The sequence below is a fragment of the Cervus canadensis genome, chromosome 5 (assembly GCF_019320065.1).
Source record: "Cervus canadensis isolate Bull #8, Minnesota chromosome 5, ASM1932006v1, whole genome shotgun sequence".
NCBI classification, from domain to species: domain Eukaryota; kingdom Metazoa; phylum Chordata; class Mammalia; order Artiodactyla; family Cervidae; genus Cervus; species Cervus canadensis.
Window position 1 is genome coordinate 74,129,031 of NC_057390.1, and position 16,774 is coordinate 74,145,804.

Here is a 16,774-nt window from a genome sequence, read left to right on the forward strand (position 1 = left end):
TTTAGTTTTACTTTCCTGAAGAATTTTTAGCACCTGAAAGGACTAGTTCTGAATATTTTCTCTTATCTCTGGTGCCATTATAAATGCAGAAGGTTTAGAGGGTTAGGATTAAATGTACTGACCTCACGTTATTCCCTAGAATTATTTTTTAACCAAGTCCCTGATAGTAGTTGGTTTGGTTATTTACTAACATGGTTAAAAGATACTTGGAGGGAAAAATTAGATTGGAGTTGAATTGTTAAATTGTAGTTAGTGGGGATTGCGTTATTCAGTGATGTCTAATTTTCAAACAAAATTACCTTTGTGATTTCAGGATAAAAAGTCCAGAGAACATAGGAGCCCCAAGGCTTAGAATGTCTCCTTTGAAGCTTGCTAATTCCCTTTTACTTGCAATTCCAACCAGTTTATTTCAAAGAATAAACAGAATTAGAACACCCTCATTAACACATGCAGATCTACTTAATGTTCATTATACCATAGTATTCCATTAGATAGATATATCATAGTTTATGTAACCAATCATAATTATGGACATTCATCTCCAGTCTTTTGCTATTCTAAATAATTCTGTTCTCCAGTTTTCCCAGCCATTTCAGTTCAGTTCAGTCACTCAGTCGTGTCCGACTCTTTATGACCCCATGGACTGCAGCACGCCAGGCTTCTCTGTCCATCACCAACTCCCAGAATTTACTCAAACTCATGTCTCATTGAGTCAGCCATCCAACCATTTCATCCTCTGCTGTCCCCTTCTCCTCTTGCCTTCAGTCTTTCCCAGCATCAGTTCTTTGCATCAGGTGGCCAAAGTATTGGAGTTTCAGCTTCAGCATCAGTCCTTCTAATTAATATTCAGGACTGATTTCCTTTAGGATGGACTGCTTGGATCTCCTTGCTGTCCAGGGGACTCTCAAGAGACTTCTCCAACACCACAGTTCAAAAGCATCAATTCTTTGGTGCTCAGCTTTCTTTATAGTCCAGTTCTCATATCCATACATGATTACTGGAAAAACCATACCTATGACTAGATGGACCTTTGTTGGCAAAGTAATATCTCTGCTTTTTAATATGCTGTCTAGGTTGCTCATAGTTTTTCTTCCAAAAACAAGCACCTTTTAACTTTATGGCTGCAGTCACCATCTGCAGTGATTTTGGAGCCCCAAACAATAAAGTCTGTCACTGTTTTCATTGTTTCCCCATCTATTTGCCTGCATTTATGTATCAACTTTTTTTTCCCCTCCTCCTCTGATACCTTTATCATAAATTTAATTCCTGTATATGTTCAGCTCTGTTTCTAGACTCATTTCTGTTCCTTTGAGCTGTGTGATCCTTTTCTGATCATACAGTTTTAACTATCGCGGCTTCATAATGTGTACTGTCAGTAAAGCTGATCTCCCCTCTTTCTCTTCTTTTTCAGAATTCCTAGGTTTAATGTATTTCATTCTCCAGATGAACATTAATATAATTTGTCAAATTTCAAAGTAAGGATCATCTTATTTAGTATTTAATTGGGATTGACTGAATTGAATTGATCAGTTAACTTAGTGGGAGAATTTATATCTCCTTTGCCATGGAAAAACAAATGTCCCTTTGGATTTTAAAGTTCTCTTTAGATAAGTGTAGTACATTTCTTTTTATGTTGGTGTTTAGCTATTATTTTTATACATGAGATTTTGTTAATGTTTTAAACATAAACCAAAAATAGTCATTTTACCTTACAATATTTCTGTTGTTCAATCGCTGTCATGTCTGACTCTTTGCCACCAATATTTCTAACTTTTTCTTAATCTTGAGAAATTTCATGGATACAGTACTTCTAGGATGCTAGTAAGGATGCAATAGCCAAAGTAATCTTATTGAGATGGAAGTCAAACCCTTCAAAAGCTTTTCAGTGACTCAGAGTGGAAACCAAAGGCCCATTAGACCATCCATCCGCTGCTGCCCCTGTGATTATGGTGGTCACAACTGAGCTGCTCTCCTCTCACACACTCTGCTCCAGCTGTCCTCCCTGCTTCTCTCTTTTTGTAAAATATTTATTTATTTATTTGGCTGCACTGGATCTTAGTTGCAGCACTCAATGTCTTTAGTTGTGGCATGTGGGATTTAGTTCCCTGACCAGGCCCCCTGCATTGGAGCACAGAGTCTCTGCCACTGGACCACCAGAGAAGTCTCTCTCAAGCAGCAAATTAGGTTCTATCTTATGGCCTATGCACTTGCTCTTCCCTTTCCCGGAAAACCTCTTTTTCCAAATATCTTCTGCTCATTCCGTAACTGCCTTTGCATAAATGTCACCTTTCTCTGAAGCCTTCACTAAACACCTCTTTTAGAGCTACAGCTCCACTTCCAGCAGTTTCTAGTCTTTTTTCATTATCTTCTGTCTTTCCTACCCCGCCATAGGACTTGAAACTTACTAGTATCATCTCTTAATTACTTAATAATTATATTTTTATAAATGAAACTCATATCTATATCCAATGCAGAGAGCCAAATATACTCAAGGCACTTTTGAAGAGCAAGAAAATGGGGTTTAACTTACTCTACCAAATACCAAAATCTAAAGTTTTAGTAAATAAGACATTGTGCTCTGGGCACAGAGTTAGAAAAGTAGGTCAATAGAACAGCTTAGCGAGCCCAGGAAAGGACCTTTCACATACAGGATTTGCTACAGCAGTGTCACAGCAGAAAAGCAGGGGAGGACTGCCTTTGCAGGTAATAGTGCTGGAACAATTGAGTTTCCATATGGAAAAAAGTTGTTAGACCTATATTTCACACTACACGTAAAAATCAGTTTCAGGTAGATTATGGACTGAAAAAGTGAAAGACTAGGTCATCAAACTCATGGAGATATTACTGAAGAATATTGGCTGCCAAGGAGCCTGCGGTGACTGTACTGTGGCCAACCTGGCTTCCTTACCAGATCAGGTTCCTATAGCTCCAGGTGGGACTAACAAAAGAGAGCCCAGCTGAAGCTCAGAAGTTGTCTTTGCTGCCACTGCAGCTGCTAAAGAAACCTGCTCTCCAGCCTCCAGGGAGAACTCTTCTGTGCAATGGGGAAGGAGGTCCTTCTTAGCCCTTCAGCTGGGAGGACCCTGCAGGGCAGTATGAAGCCCTTCCTCTCTCAGTACCAAAGATTGCTCCATATAAACCCACCCCTGTGTGAAATCTCTCAAGTCCTAAGACCAGCAGAACATTTGTAGCTCTTATGGGAATTAAAGGACTCATGACACTAAAATTACCAAAAGACAGGGGAAGAAATCTGAATTTGAAGGTATAAAGTCAGTGGTTAACTGTAGCACCTCTCCAGTTGCTAAAAGATTTTTTTATTGTTTCTCCCTCTCAGACTCTTAAAAAAGCATGCTGTTTGGTATCCAAGTGAAATGCTAGAGCCCTGAATCAAACTGTTAACATTAGACAACATGATGAAATTTATTTTCTGTGTGGAGCTCCAGACACCCACCAAAGTGATTGTACTTTCAAAAACTGAAGAGGAAAGGCTAGCAATTATGCCATAATAAGTGTTCTTGTTGATCCATATCGGTAGTACTTGGTATATTGTTAGATTTCTTAATTTTTGCCACTCTGAAGGATATATTCCACATGTCTAAGAGAGACAGCAGCCCTGTTTGAACCATTGGGAGCAGTCCTGAAGAATATCTCTGGACAGAAAGGTGAAGGTGAAGCAGTAGCTTGCCTACTATATGTGGACAATGAGAATAGGGAGACCTGTTCGGGAGCCCTAGAGATGTCAGAAGGCTGTTAGGTTCTTTACTGATACTTCCTGAGACTGATGATAACTATCACTGGGATGCTTGTGCTCTGTACTCTGCTTACCCTGTGTCCTCAATGCAGTTGTCATCATGGGTGGGTCAGTAATTCTGTATCCCTATGTGATGCTAGAAGGGGATGAAGAAGGTGACCAAACACCTGTAAAGCCCTGGGATTCCAAAGCTGATCTCATTCCTCCTCTGTGTTCAAATGCATTGAGTTGGAGTTCACTTTGGAAGTGGCATCCAGGGAGAATGATTCCTTTAACTGACTTTTCTTATCCAGTCAGACTTCACAGAGACCCCGTAACCTTTGTGTGACTCTATATATAACCTTTGTGTAAACCCACTGAAACGCAGGCAGCTGGCTCTGACTGTAGGACTCTGGATCATCCCTGATGTTCTGGAACCCACAATGATCTGCATCACAAGCACCCACGAATGCTCCATAAGGCCTTGATTCAGTACAGTCTATCCAGCTTCTCCTCTGATTTGTACTTGAGAAGATGCCAAGGTTGCAGAAACTCAGTGTTCATTCAGAAAGCACATCATGAGCATTTTGCAACGTGTTGTTACCAATCCAGCATTTTAAAAATCATCTGAAAAGGCTGTGGTTCTCAGCTCCCAAAGAACGTCTTTTATTTAGTCATCACGCAGGCCTCAGGGAACAGTATATTCTTACTTAGGTGACAGAGAAGGACATCTAGAAGAGATCAGATTATTGTGACTGAAAAAGAAACAACGAAAAGATCTCAGATATTGTTGAGAGAAAAGGAAAAGCCTGTAGGAAATAGCTAAGCCCTTAACTGCTAGATACGACCAAGGGAAAACAAGAAGATATGATTAGAAAGAAGGGTCCTCCACAGTTTTTACCCTCAAATCCCTGTTCTATCAGTGAGAGAGACATGAAGGCAGAGTGACAGGTGTTACCTGATCAATGTAAGGTTTGGTCAGTGCCATCAAATAGATTATTATGAAAAAAGACTGTCGATGGTAGAAGGTGAAAAAGAGACTGAGTCCACAAAACCCCACCTTTACTATCAGGTCCTACCAGGAGAAATACATCCAGTTCATCCAGAAGGAGGAATGTAAATACTTAAAAAATGGTAAATCACTGATGCCCAAAATCAAAGGAATAGACTCACAACTAAAGTTAAACCCAGCCCAAGGCTTAAATCCACATTGTAGAACAAATAAGAAGTAGGATTATCTAATTTCTGAAAAATCTAATTTCTAAAATATTTTTTGAATGAAAAAAAATAATATCTTCATGATTTGAGGTTGTAGACGAATTTCTTAAACCAAGGACAGAGAACCGTAACTGTAAAAGAAAAGACTGTTAAATTCGATTGTATCAAACATAAGAGTTTACCTCCATTAAAAAAAAAATAAGAAAAGGAATGAACAGGCAAGTCAAGAACTACAACAGGACAAAGGACTGGTATCTAGATTAAAAAGTACCTTCTACAGATCAATAATTTAAAAAGACAGTCTGATAGAACAATGTGAGACTTAAATAAGACATTTTCAGAGGATGTATAGAAAATGTTCCCAAAACATAAAAAGACAAAAACCTTAAATCAGAGCCATAACGAAACACCTCCAAATACCAGGTTGGTCAATTACAATTATAATTACAAGGTTTGCCAGAACCAAATACGCAGATATATAACACTATGAACCCTAATGTCTGATGGTATGTGTGTATACTTAGTCCCTCAGTCATGTGTGACTCTTTGCTACCCTATGGACTGTACCCTCACAGGTTCCTCTATCCATTGAATTCTTCAGGCAGGAACACTGGAGTGGGTTGCCATTCCCCTCTCCAGGGGATCTTACCAACCCAGGAATCGATCCCAGGTCTCCTGCATTGCAGGCAGATTCTTTATCATCTGAGCCACCAGGGAAGCCCATGTCTGATGGTAGGGGAGTGCACTGGTACAAGTACTTTGGAAAACTATTTGGAACTCCCTACTAACCCTGCAACTAACATGTGCAACCATATGTCCTCATATTTCTACTTTGAGATGACATAGTCAACAGAAATATATGCCCAAGAGACATGTGTAAAAATATCAGCATATTTTTTAGTAACAACCCAGATATCTATCTGTAAAATCAGTTGTGTTGTGTTCTTACAATGGAAAACTAGGTAGCAAAGGTAATGAGCTATTTCTGTATGCATTAACAAAGATGGATCTTATAAACAATGTTGATTGAAGGAAGTAAAATAAAAACACACTGCATGATTACATTTGTATCAAGTTCACTAACAGACAAAAATTAACTATGGTATTAAGGGATAGGTGTTAGTCTGCTCGAACTGCCTAACAAAATGTCATAGACCGGGTGGCCTAAACAACGGACATTTATTTTCTCAGTTCTAGTTTGGAAGCCCAATATCAGCATGCCAACATGGTCAGTTTCTGGTGATACTTCTTCCTGGCCTACAGATGGCCATCTTCTCTCTGTGTGTTCTCCAGACCTCTTTTCTGTATGCTTTTGGGAAGAGTGCAAGCTCTGGTGTATGTCCTTCTAAGGACACTAATCTTATCCATGGATTCAAAAGGGGCTCACTGGTAAAGAATCCGCCTGCCAGTACAGGAGACAAACAGGTTCGATCCCTGGATCAGGAAGATCACCTCGAGAAGGAAATGGCAACCTGCTTCAGTATTCTTGCCTGGAAAATTCCATGGACAGAGGAGTGTGGCAGGCTACAGTCCATGGGGTCTGAAAGAGTTGGACATGACTGAGCAACTGAGCGTGCATGCTTTATTGAGGTTGAATCAGTTGTTAAAAATATATTTTATCCTGAGCTTCCCTGGTGACTCAGTGGTAAAGAATCAACCTGCCAACGCGGGAGACACAGGTTCAGTCCCTGATCTGGGAAGATCCCATATGCTGTGGAGCATCTGAGTTCTTGTGCTGCAGCTACTGAGCCAGTGCTCTAGAGCCTGGGGAACCGCAGCTACTGAAGCCCCTGTGCCCTAGAGCCCCTGCTCCGCAACAAGAGAAGCCACCACAATGAGAAGCCTGCACATCACAACTGGAGAGTAGCCCCCACTTGCCACAACTAGAGAAAACCACGCAACAAGAAGACTCAGCACAGCCTATGTAAATACACACACACACACACACACACACACACACACACACACACACACACACACACACACACACACACACACACACACACACACACACACACACACACACACAAGCCTGACAGACTACAGTCCGTGGGGTTGTGCGGAGTCGGACATGACTGAAGTGACTAAGCAGCAGCAGCATGTGTACATATGGTCCTGTTGAAGATTATCTTTGGCTGGTAAGGTTACAGAATAGATGAGCTTTTCAAAAGTGAACTATCTCCAAATATGAATAAAAGAAATTCTGACTAGAATAGAGTATTTTTTGTAGTTTTAATCTCTTTGGGCATCATTAGTCAAATTGGTAAACCACTAAAATGGTAAATTCATTTCTACTTTCAGCAATCCTTCAAGGGGAGTGGGAGTTGCTGTCATGCTCAAGAATTTATCTAGGTATCTGACTTCCTCCTCATCCTGAAAATTAACCCCTTCAACTTGAGGGACATCCTTATATCTTACCCAGATTGGTTGAGGGCTGAGAAGGCAGTGGATGGTACTTCTCAGTCTGAATAGATTGTTAGCTATGTTCTAAAACCTAGTCATTTGTGGATATTATATAGAAGAAATGAGAAAGCAGTAACTTATCCCTTAGGAAAGCTTCTCATCAAAATACTTTTTTTTTATTATAGGTAATTCGCTCCATTCTGCTCTTTCCAACAATTGAGCGAATGTCTGAGTCACCCAAAGGCAGGTTTGCCACACCTCTTTTGTGCTGGCTTCGCTATGCTCTCTATGTTCCTTGCTACTTACTGCTTAAACCATGGCCTGAGAAAATCAAGTCCTTGGTGATCAGAATGGCCCTTCAAATGATGGACATACCGAGGGAATTTTCGTGTCTAAATACGTTGGAACCGTTCTGCCTTGGTAAGCACATTTTAAAATGTATATGTTTATTCTTATATCAGAAAGTGTTAAGTGAATAACCTCAGACAGTAGGTGAGTCTCAAACAAGGTATTATTTGTCATATTTTTCTCCCCAAAGTTTAAAACTAGAAACAAAATGAAAATAGTGTGGGATATTCTAAATGACAGAGAAGCCTCATCAGGCTTTAATTTTAAACCTTATCCTTCTGATTCTCTACTGTAGCTTCAAGACAATGAGAAAGAATTCTTCTCTATCTACTATATATGGAGTCCTTATAGGAATCCACAGTGTTCCCTGTTAAGCTCAGTGTATAAACTACAAAAATCAGCACAAGGAAACGAGGCCTAATATCCCCATAGAGTGAATAGACTATGATTTTGCTTTGCTCTTTAGAAGTTTTTGGAGAGATTTAAGTTATAAAAGTAATAAATAGTAGTCATGGTAGTATAGCATTGGAGGCTTTACTGATTACAGTTTCTGAATATGCCAGGGAATGTTTTTGGTACTTTACTGTTTAGCTTCAGATGTTATTTTTAAATGTAATTTATCTTTTTAGTTAGTACTAATTTATACTATATTTACAAATGATTTTAATAATAAAATTATGCTACCTCCATAGTCTACAAAATGGAGATAATAATATCCTGTACCTCAAAAAATTATTACAGGATTAAATGTGATAATGTATGCAAAGTGGCCTATCTGATATTTTATTTATAATAAGCCTCCAGTGAATGACACAGCAGCAATTGCAGCAGCAGCTAATAGGACTGTCCTAAGCTTTTACCTACAGTCCTCAGAAGAACTAATGAAGTTCAGGTATTGCTGTCCCCATTTTACAGATGAAGATACTGGGGTTCAGAGAAGTTACATGGTTTGCCTGAAGTCACACAGCTAGTGGGTAGTGTTCAGATTCCAGCAATATGCCACTGTGTTACGCTTCCTTTTACTGTAGCTGCTGCTGCAGTCTCTTCGCTCCAGTCAAGCATAAAAGCAGGACTACTGTCTAAAGTTTATGGTGCTCACCTACATTGATTACCACAATTTCATGTGCATAGTGAATTCAGAAACAAGTCACACCCCTGCCTTTATAGTTATACACCCACAGATTATGCGGGACATGTTTTCCTAAATAGCAAGAAGCAGTCATCACAAATACAAAGTTCAGTCTATTTTCTGTATTTATGGATTTGCCCCCCCAGCCATGTTCTCCCAACACCTATTGTTTATTATAGGCTTAGCAAGGCAGAGGAAGATAAGATAGGGAGAAGGGAAGCCAGGCTTGGAACAGTCATAAAAATCACCAAAGATTGAGGTTGGAGATGTCCCTTGAGGACCTACTGGCCCAGCCCCTTATTTTTCCCCTCATAGAAGAGAAAGAAATAGCCTAGTAAGTGAAAATGGCAATGACTGTAAGTCAGACACCCTCAGTGGAATACCTAGAATTACCACTTTAAAATCTACATAAGGAGACATTTTTAAAAAAAAACAAAAACACTAAAAGTAAATCAACATAGAATTCTAAAACATTCAGTAACACATAGATAGGCCAGAGAAAGAACAGAGAGAAAGGAAAACAGATAGCTATCAGAAAACAAATAATAAAATGGCAAACAAGCTCTAACATTACCAATAGTTACATTAAAGTAAATGGTCAAAAGGCACCAATTAAAAGATAAAAATTGGCAACATGAATTTAAAAACATAACCTGAGTATATGCTATCTTCAGAAAACATAGTTAAAGCATAATCATATAGGTAGGTTGAAAGTAAAAGAATGGGAAAAGATATATCATGCAAACATTAATCAAATGAACCAGGAATGATTATATTAATATCAGATAAAGTGGTCTTCAGAGCAAAGAAAATTACCAGGAATGGAGAGGGACATTACATAATGATAATAATAAAAGAGTTAGTCTACTAAGGAGTCATAGTAATTCTAATATGTGTATGTACAAAACAAGTGTGCTGCAAGATACCTGAAGCAAAAACTGATACAACTGAAAGGAGTAATGGACAGATCCATAATTACAGCTGGATACGTAAATACCCCTCTCAACAATCAGTAGAATGATAGGACAGAAAGTTAGCAAGGATATAGATGAATTCAGCAACAGTATCAACTAACAGGATTTAATTTGTAGAAAATGGCAACTGACTCCAGTATTCTTGCCTGGAAAACCCCAGGGGCAGGGGAGTCTGGCGGGCCACAGTCCGTGAGGTCGCGACGAGGTGGACAGGACTGACACGACTGAGCTGCCGAGCGCGCGCGCACAACGCTTCGCCCCAAACTCTGGGTTTCTGGCAGACGTTAGACAGCCCTGAGCTTCCCTTCTGCCTCTTGAGCGGTATTCTCTAAACCCAAATCAAGACATGGGATGTTAAGGAAGTTTTCCTTGTTTTCCTATATATATTTAGTGATTATATCACACATTACATATGACATGTGATGTGTTTAATATTTTTCTATTAAAACAGATACTTATGTAAAGATTTTTTTTCAGTTTTTCTATACCACAATTATAAATACCCTCTTGAAGAAGTAGGTTCCATAAGTTGTGCTCAAGAGAAAGGAATCTTCCTTTCAGCTGCAGTGATTGACTCCTCCTGAGTCTTTGGAAGCCCTGAATGCAGGCATCAAGGAGCAAGACCGTTTGGGCATAGGACACGTTCCCCTCCGTGACTCAAGGCAACCAGAGGCCTCCATCTGCACTGTTGCTTGGGGGAACTGGAATTTCTTTCCCATAGTACAGTTACATGATGTGCAAAATAGACTGTAAACCAGACTAAACACTCAGCCACATTGCTTCATCTCTGTTCCAAACAACCAACTTGCAAACAAACTTTTGAAGCACAGCCCTTGTATTTCTGACATCCCTTCCTTCTCTGATTTTCTGTTCTCTTCCTTCTACTGATAGACCTGGCTTTCTAACATCCAAGTAACCAGTACTTTAGTAGTCTCTTTTTTTCCCTCATTACTCACCCCATCTATAATAACTTTGGGTAAAGAGAAAGAAGGCAAGAATTACCTGTGTTCTTTCTACTTTGTGTTCTTGGTTTATTCTCTACAAAGATGCCTAGTTCAATCTTCTACTCATGACAGTAGGCTAATCCTTAACCAAGCATCTCCATCATCCTAGCCAGCATCTTTTTACCTCTCCCCTTTCGATACCAATTCACCCTTGCCTCTTCTCGCAATAGCTACCACAGAACCTACCTTTACCCAGTCTTGCCCTGGCCATCCCACTAGTGATTCCTGTTACCTTGCTTAGGACAAATGGAAGAAGGTCCCAGCTGAGAAAGGCTGATACTCATAAATCCCTGACCCTTGAAGATGATTAGTGTATTCCTCCTGAGCTTTTATCCCATGAATGGTGAAGATTAATCAATATTTCAACCAACCACTTGAGTTGACGACATGATTTTCATTTTACACAAAGAGAGGGCTCATCGGGGGAAAGGAATACCAGATCTGAGATTATTCACAGTGGTCAAATCTATACCCTCCAGACCTACTTCTCTGTAGTTTGACTATCATCCAGACAATGACCTCCAGTATACCAGTCTGACCAGTTTACCTCCTAAAAGGAGGACTTGCGGTGTTTGCACATTATGTAATGTCTGTGCTTCAGTAGAAATCTTACAGAAACAAACGGAGGAAGTTTGCCAGTCCAAGCGGTGGATAATAAATCCTGACCTATCTGGATAGAAACAGATTTTCTGTATCCTTTAGTTTATACACATATTTTTTTGTGGTAGCAAGGTCTGAAAAGTTCAAGGAACCAAACTGTTCAAATATTTCAAATGCTGTTGTCCTTTTGGCAAAAATGGTGGTTCTTATAGGCTGAGAGTCTGTGTATTAGCCCTCTTTACCAGATTGAGTAAAACCTCCTTTCCTATCCAGCATACAAGATAGAATAATGGCCCTAATTCAGTTAGTGTACTTTATAAACTTCACCATGTGTTCATCGGTTCAATTTATGTAACTCGATTGTTTTGCATATTACTTTTAAAGAAAATGTATGGGGTTTTTTTTTCCTTTAATTTTAATTCTGTAATAGTTGCTACTATGTATTTTCTTTATAATAGATGTTCTTCTGTTTCATGAGAAATAGACTTCTCACTGAGACAGCTAAATTGGATTTTCTGATCAAAGCTAAAAGCAAATATATTTTAGCTTAGCAGTATCACAGGTCAAGATAATTAACGTTAAAAAATATTCTAGAGTCTTTTTGTTAGACCAAATTGATGTCTTAATTCCTTCCACTTATCTAATTAGAAAAACATAGTGCAGACAAAGGGCATTCCTGGTAGATTACATTACTTTTGTTGCATGCATTCTTGTAAAAGAGACTTTGTAATCTTTCCTTTCCTTAATCAATATGTAAATAACTTTTAAAAGCATGTACAGTTACATGAATTGAAAACTATTCAATGAACTGCTGACACATAAGCTTCACTCAAGAATCACAAATTTCTTCTCAGAATATTTTTGACTTAATCGCAGAATAATATTTTGAATAAGACAAAACCAGACTCGCATGTTACCTAGTCTCTCATTTTTGTGTGTAACTTAGGAAAATCCATTAAAAGCCAATTTAAGCTTTAATTATTCGTGAAAGTTTAGCCTTAAATTCAGCAGTGATGGAAAAAAACTGTGTGTGTGTGTGGTCAGTATTAGGATTTAGGCAAAAGGTGATTAGATATGGTACTAGAATATCACCTCTGGTTTAGAATTAAATGACTCAGTGAAGGTTTTTAATATTTTTTTCAATAGATGTTTATGTGTATGTGTGTATATATATATATACACATATATATATTTAAATTATCTACCCCTCTAAAAAGTTGTATTATTTTTTAAAAATCATACGCCTTGAGTTGTGTGTTTACTTTGATGAACTCTGTCACATTGATAAGACTATCTGTTTATAAATCAGATCAACCAATACCTGCCAACTTGGCTTCCCCATGTCAGCATCTAGACTCTCTTGTGACATCAGCTCTTGCTCTACCTCAAGGAAGGCAGCAGGTTTTTCCTCCTGACCCTCCCCCCAAACCTTCCCCTAAAAAGAAAACCACCAGCCCAGTCCCTACCCATTTATTTTATTTAACAACTCTTACTGACACTTGCCATGAAACAAGGACCTGGATAATCACTGGAGAGAAAAAATGAAATATAGCTGTTTTTTGAGATAGATTTATATATATATACATGTATATATATATAATTACCCTAACATTATATTTATATTTACATTTATATTTATATAGCATGTTAGAGGACATCAACGTGAGGAATTTTAATACATCACAGTTAGGACTGGTATGAACACAGATACAGGGCAGAAATGGTACCGAGAAACTAGTTCTACCTAGGTAAATAAGGGAGAAGACAAATGAATTTGGACTTGAAGATGACTTGGGAATTTTCCAGACAGACAAAATGGCATTAAGGTAGGTGATTAGGTTAATTAAACAGAAGGCAGCCTTCTGCTGCAGATTATGTTTACTTGGAGAATTTAGTGATAGCATTTAGCCTGTGACATGAATGTCCTATTGGCTTTCCGGTTTTAGCCCGCCTTTGTTTCGTGCCTTCGCCACTCCACTGTGAGTTGAAGTCCTGTAGTGATATTTAAACTAAGCAGATTTCAGAAGATGATGGTAGCAAATAAAATAGAACATTAGACTCAGTGAGGTTTTTTACACCTGTATTTAGATTTGTTATGAAATGAAAGTAAATAAGTACCATTCTTCTAAATCATTCTCCTCCCTTCATGTTTTGTTTCCATTACTCCTACTGCTAGATATTTCCTTCACTGTGGTGCTTGAAACTCTGATTTCTGCTGGGTTTCCAGGAATGCTGTCGACAGTCATTGCCAGGAGAAATGTGTTTTCCCCTTAGGAAATTACACTTCTATCTGGTATTATTGTTTCTGACCACTGTGTTGTGTTATGAGCATTTCTGAGGGAAGAAAAGGATGGCTTCCTTGGAGCAGTTACTGGAAAGGAAACTTGTATTCTACTTTCTAAAAGCAAACAACGAAAAAGTGTACTTAGATGGGAAATTACCGGGAAAAACAAAAAAAATGAGAATAAAGGTGAAGTACATCCCCTGATGAAAATTTTGCTTTTTAGAAATATAATATTCCTTACACATTTTTTGAATTTTTATACATTTTACTAATTCAAGAATAACACTGCAGAAAAGTGCCTGAAACATAAAAATGTTTACCTCCACGAATGATCAGAAAGCAAACTCCTATGTAACTTCTACCTAGCTCAAGAATCACCATTGCCTGGATATCACAAGCCTCTTTTATGCCCCCTGCATATCCCAAGTCCACTCCTGAGCTCATTCAGGTTGTCAGCAGGATCTAGTTCACTTGGCTTTTTGATTGTAGTCCCCATCTTCTTGCTGGTTGTCAGCAAGGGGTCCTCTCAGCTCCTCGAGGTTAGTTTCATATCCTTCTCACATGTGCTCCATCTTCAAACCAACAGCAGTGCATTTCATCCTCTTAGGACTTTGAATCTGTGACTTTCTCTTCTGCCACTAGCCAGAGAGAACTCAGATTTTGAAGGACTCATGTGATTAGATAAGGCCCACTGAGATACTCTCCCTTAAAGTCTCCACTTTATAACATAACCTAGTCATGAGAGCAATATGTCATCTTACTCACAGGTTTCACCCACACTCAGAGGGGATTGATTATAAAAGGGCAAGGATCGTTTGTGTCGTCTAAGAATTCTGCCTACCAGAGACCACCTGATTTCTGCTGTTCTGAAATGCTACCTTTGTCGAGAATTAAATAACCATATATGTGTAGTCATATCTGGAAGAATTTATTTAGAATCAATATTATTTTTTCTCTGAATGTTTCGTAGAATGGACCACTGAACTTATCTTGCCCTGGAGTTTTCTTTGTGGAGAGGCTTTTAAGTTACAAATTTAAGAACTATTGAAGTTACCTACTGTCATGTATGCTTAGTCACTCAGTCGTGTCTGACTCTTTGCAACCCCATGGACTGTAGCCAGCCAGGCTCCTCTGTCCGTGGGATTTTTTTCCAGGCAAGAATACTGGAGTGGGTTGTCTTTTCCTCCACCAAGGGATCTTGCCAACCCAGGGATCAAGCCCACGTCTCCTGCACTGCAGGCAAATTCTTAACTGCTGAGCCATCAGGGAAGCCCCTATCTGTTGTCAAGTGAGCTTCAAATTTGTGTCTGTGTATAGACTGTTTCATCTGAGTTTTTAAATTTCATGGCAAAGTCCACAAAATTACCTGATTATTATTACTTTGCCAACAAGGGTCCATCTAGTCAAGACTATGGTTTTTCCAGTAGTCATGTATGGATGTGAGAGTTGGACTCTAAAGATAGCTGAGTGCAGAATTGATGCTTTTGAACTGTGGTGTTGGAGAAGACTCTTGAGAGTCCCTTGGACTGCAAGGAGATCCAAGCAGTCCATCCTAAAGGAGATCAGTCCTGAGTGTTCATTGGAAGGACTGATGCTGAAGCTGAAACCCCAATACTTCAGCCACCTGCTGCAAAGAGCTGACTCATTGAAAAGACCCTGATGCTGGGAAAGATTGAGGGCAGGAGGAGAAGGGGATGACAGAGGATGAGATGGTTAGATGGCATCACTGACTCGATGGACGTGAGTTTGAGTAAAGTCGGGGAGTTGGTGATGGATAGGGAGGCCTGGCGTGCTGTGGTCCATGGGGTCGCAAAGAGTTGGACATGACTGAGCAACTGAACTGAACTGATCCTTTTGATGTCTGTAGTATCTGAAGGGTTGTCATTTCTCATTCCTGATATTGGTAATGTTTTATGTATTCTCACATTTTTTTCCTGAACAGTCTGGCTATAGAGATTTATCAGTTTTATTGAACCTGTTTTTAGTTTCATTTAGTTTCTCATTTGTTTTTCTGGTCTCAATTCGATAAATTTCTGCTGTGAACCTTATTATTACTTTATTCTGCCTCCTGACTGGAGTCAGACCAACTATCTTTTATATCAATATACACAAGTATGTTAAGTCCTTTATTTAAGAGAGAGAGACTTTAAACTGTGTTTTTAAAAAGATCCACTTATGATTTCAAGAGACATACTTAAAATGACAAAAGATTAAAGATAAAAGACAAATAGGAGTATGATGCCAAAAAGAAAGCAAACTAGCAGTAATAACACCAACCAAAGTGGAATTCAAGGCACAGAGAATCGAATGAAAATTTGTGTAGCAGTACCAGAAAGTCTTTACCACTGAGCTTCCAGGGAAGCCACAAATTTGGATTATCACTGGCTTTCTTCCTTCTTTCCAGATATTTGTCATCTTGAAAATGGGGGTCACTGTACCTATTTTGCATATAATAGGTATAATAGGACTGACCGTCATTAACAGCTAACTCTTAAAGATCATTTAAACCTATTTTAAAACAAACATTCTTTATAGTTGTGGCCTTTCTAAAAAAACATTACCAAGATGTTTTAATGTTTGCAACTGTGTGTGGTTTCCCTGATATGCATGATTTGTCTGTTAAAATGTGTGATTCTAATCCTTAAATCATAACAATACCTTGATCAGGTACAGTGACACACATCTGCTGTGATATCTGACATTAGGCCATCATACAGCTAAACGTTGCTGCTGAGAAAGCCAGGTGAAGGTAAGAGAGAGCCTTCCATAGGGCATGCCCTTGTTTCCAGGTCAGTGCATGTCACTGACTCACACGCCTCTCTTGGCCTCCCTGACATTTCACATCACGTAGCACTTGCCAAAAGAAAAGGGTGACACAGGAATTGACTACAATTAATTTGACATTTGTGTTTGTTCTATATATTCTAAATGTTTGTCTTTTTTTTTTTTTTTTTAATGTAGTTAACGCTGCCTACCTTGGGAGCCAAGAAATGAGGGAGGTAGTGAAGAGAGACAACGAAACCATCAAAGAACATTTATCTAAGGTAATCACTTTAGTGCTGTAGTACTTACTGAAGATGAAAG

The 16,774-nt window shown here is 38.9% G+C and overlaps 1 protein-coding gene across 4 annotated transcripts in view; it reads left to right on the forward strand.

Moving 5' to 3' along the window:
• Nucleotides 1-16,774, forward strand: part of LDAH (lipid droplet associated hydrolase) — a 91,956-nt gene that overhangs the window by 56,862 nt on the left and 18,320 nt on the right. For all 4 annotated transcript variants that reach the window (XM_043469279.1, XM_043469281.1, XM_043469280.1 and 1 more), the window contains 2 exons: nt 7,537-7,771; nt 16,652-16,734. In XM_043469279.1, coding sequence (XP_043325214.1) covers nt 7,537-7,771; nt 16,652-16,734 — 318 coding nt within the window. The remainder of the gene's footprint in view (nt 1-7,536; nt 7,772-16,651; nt 16,735-16,774) is intronic.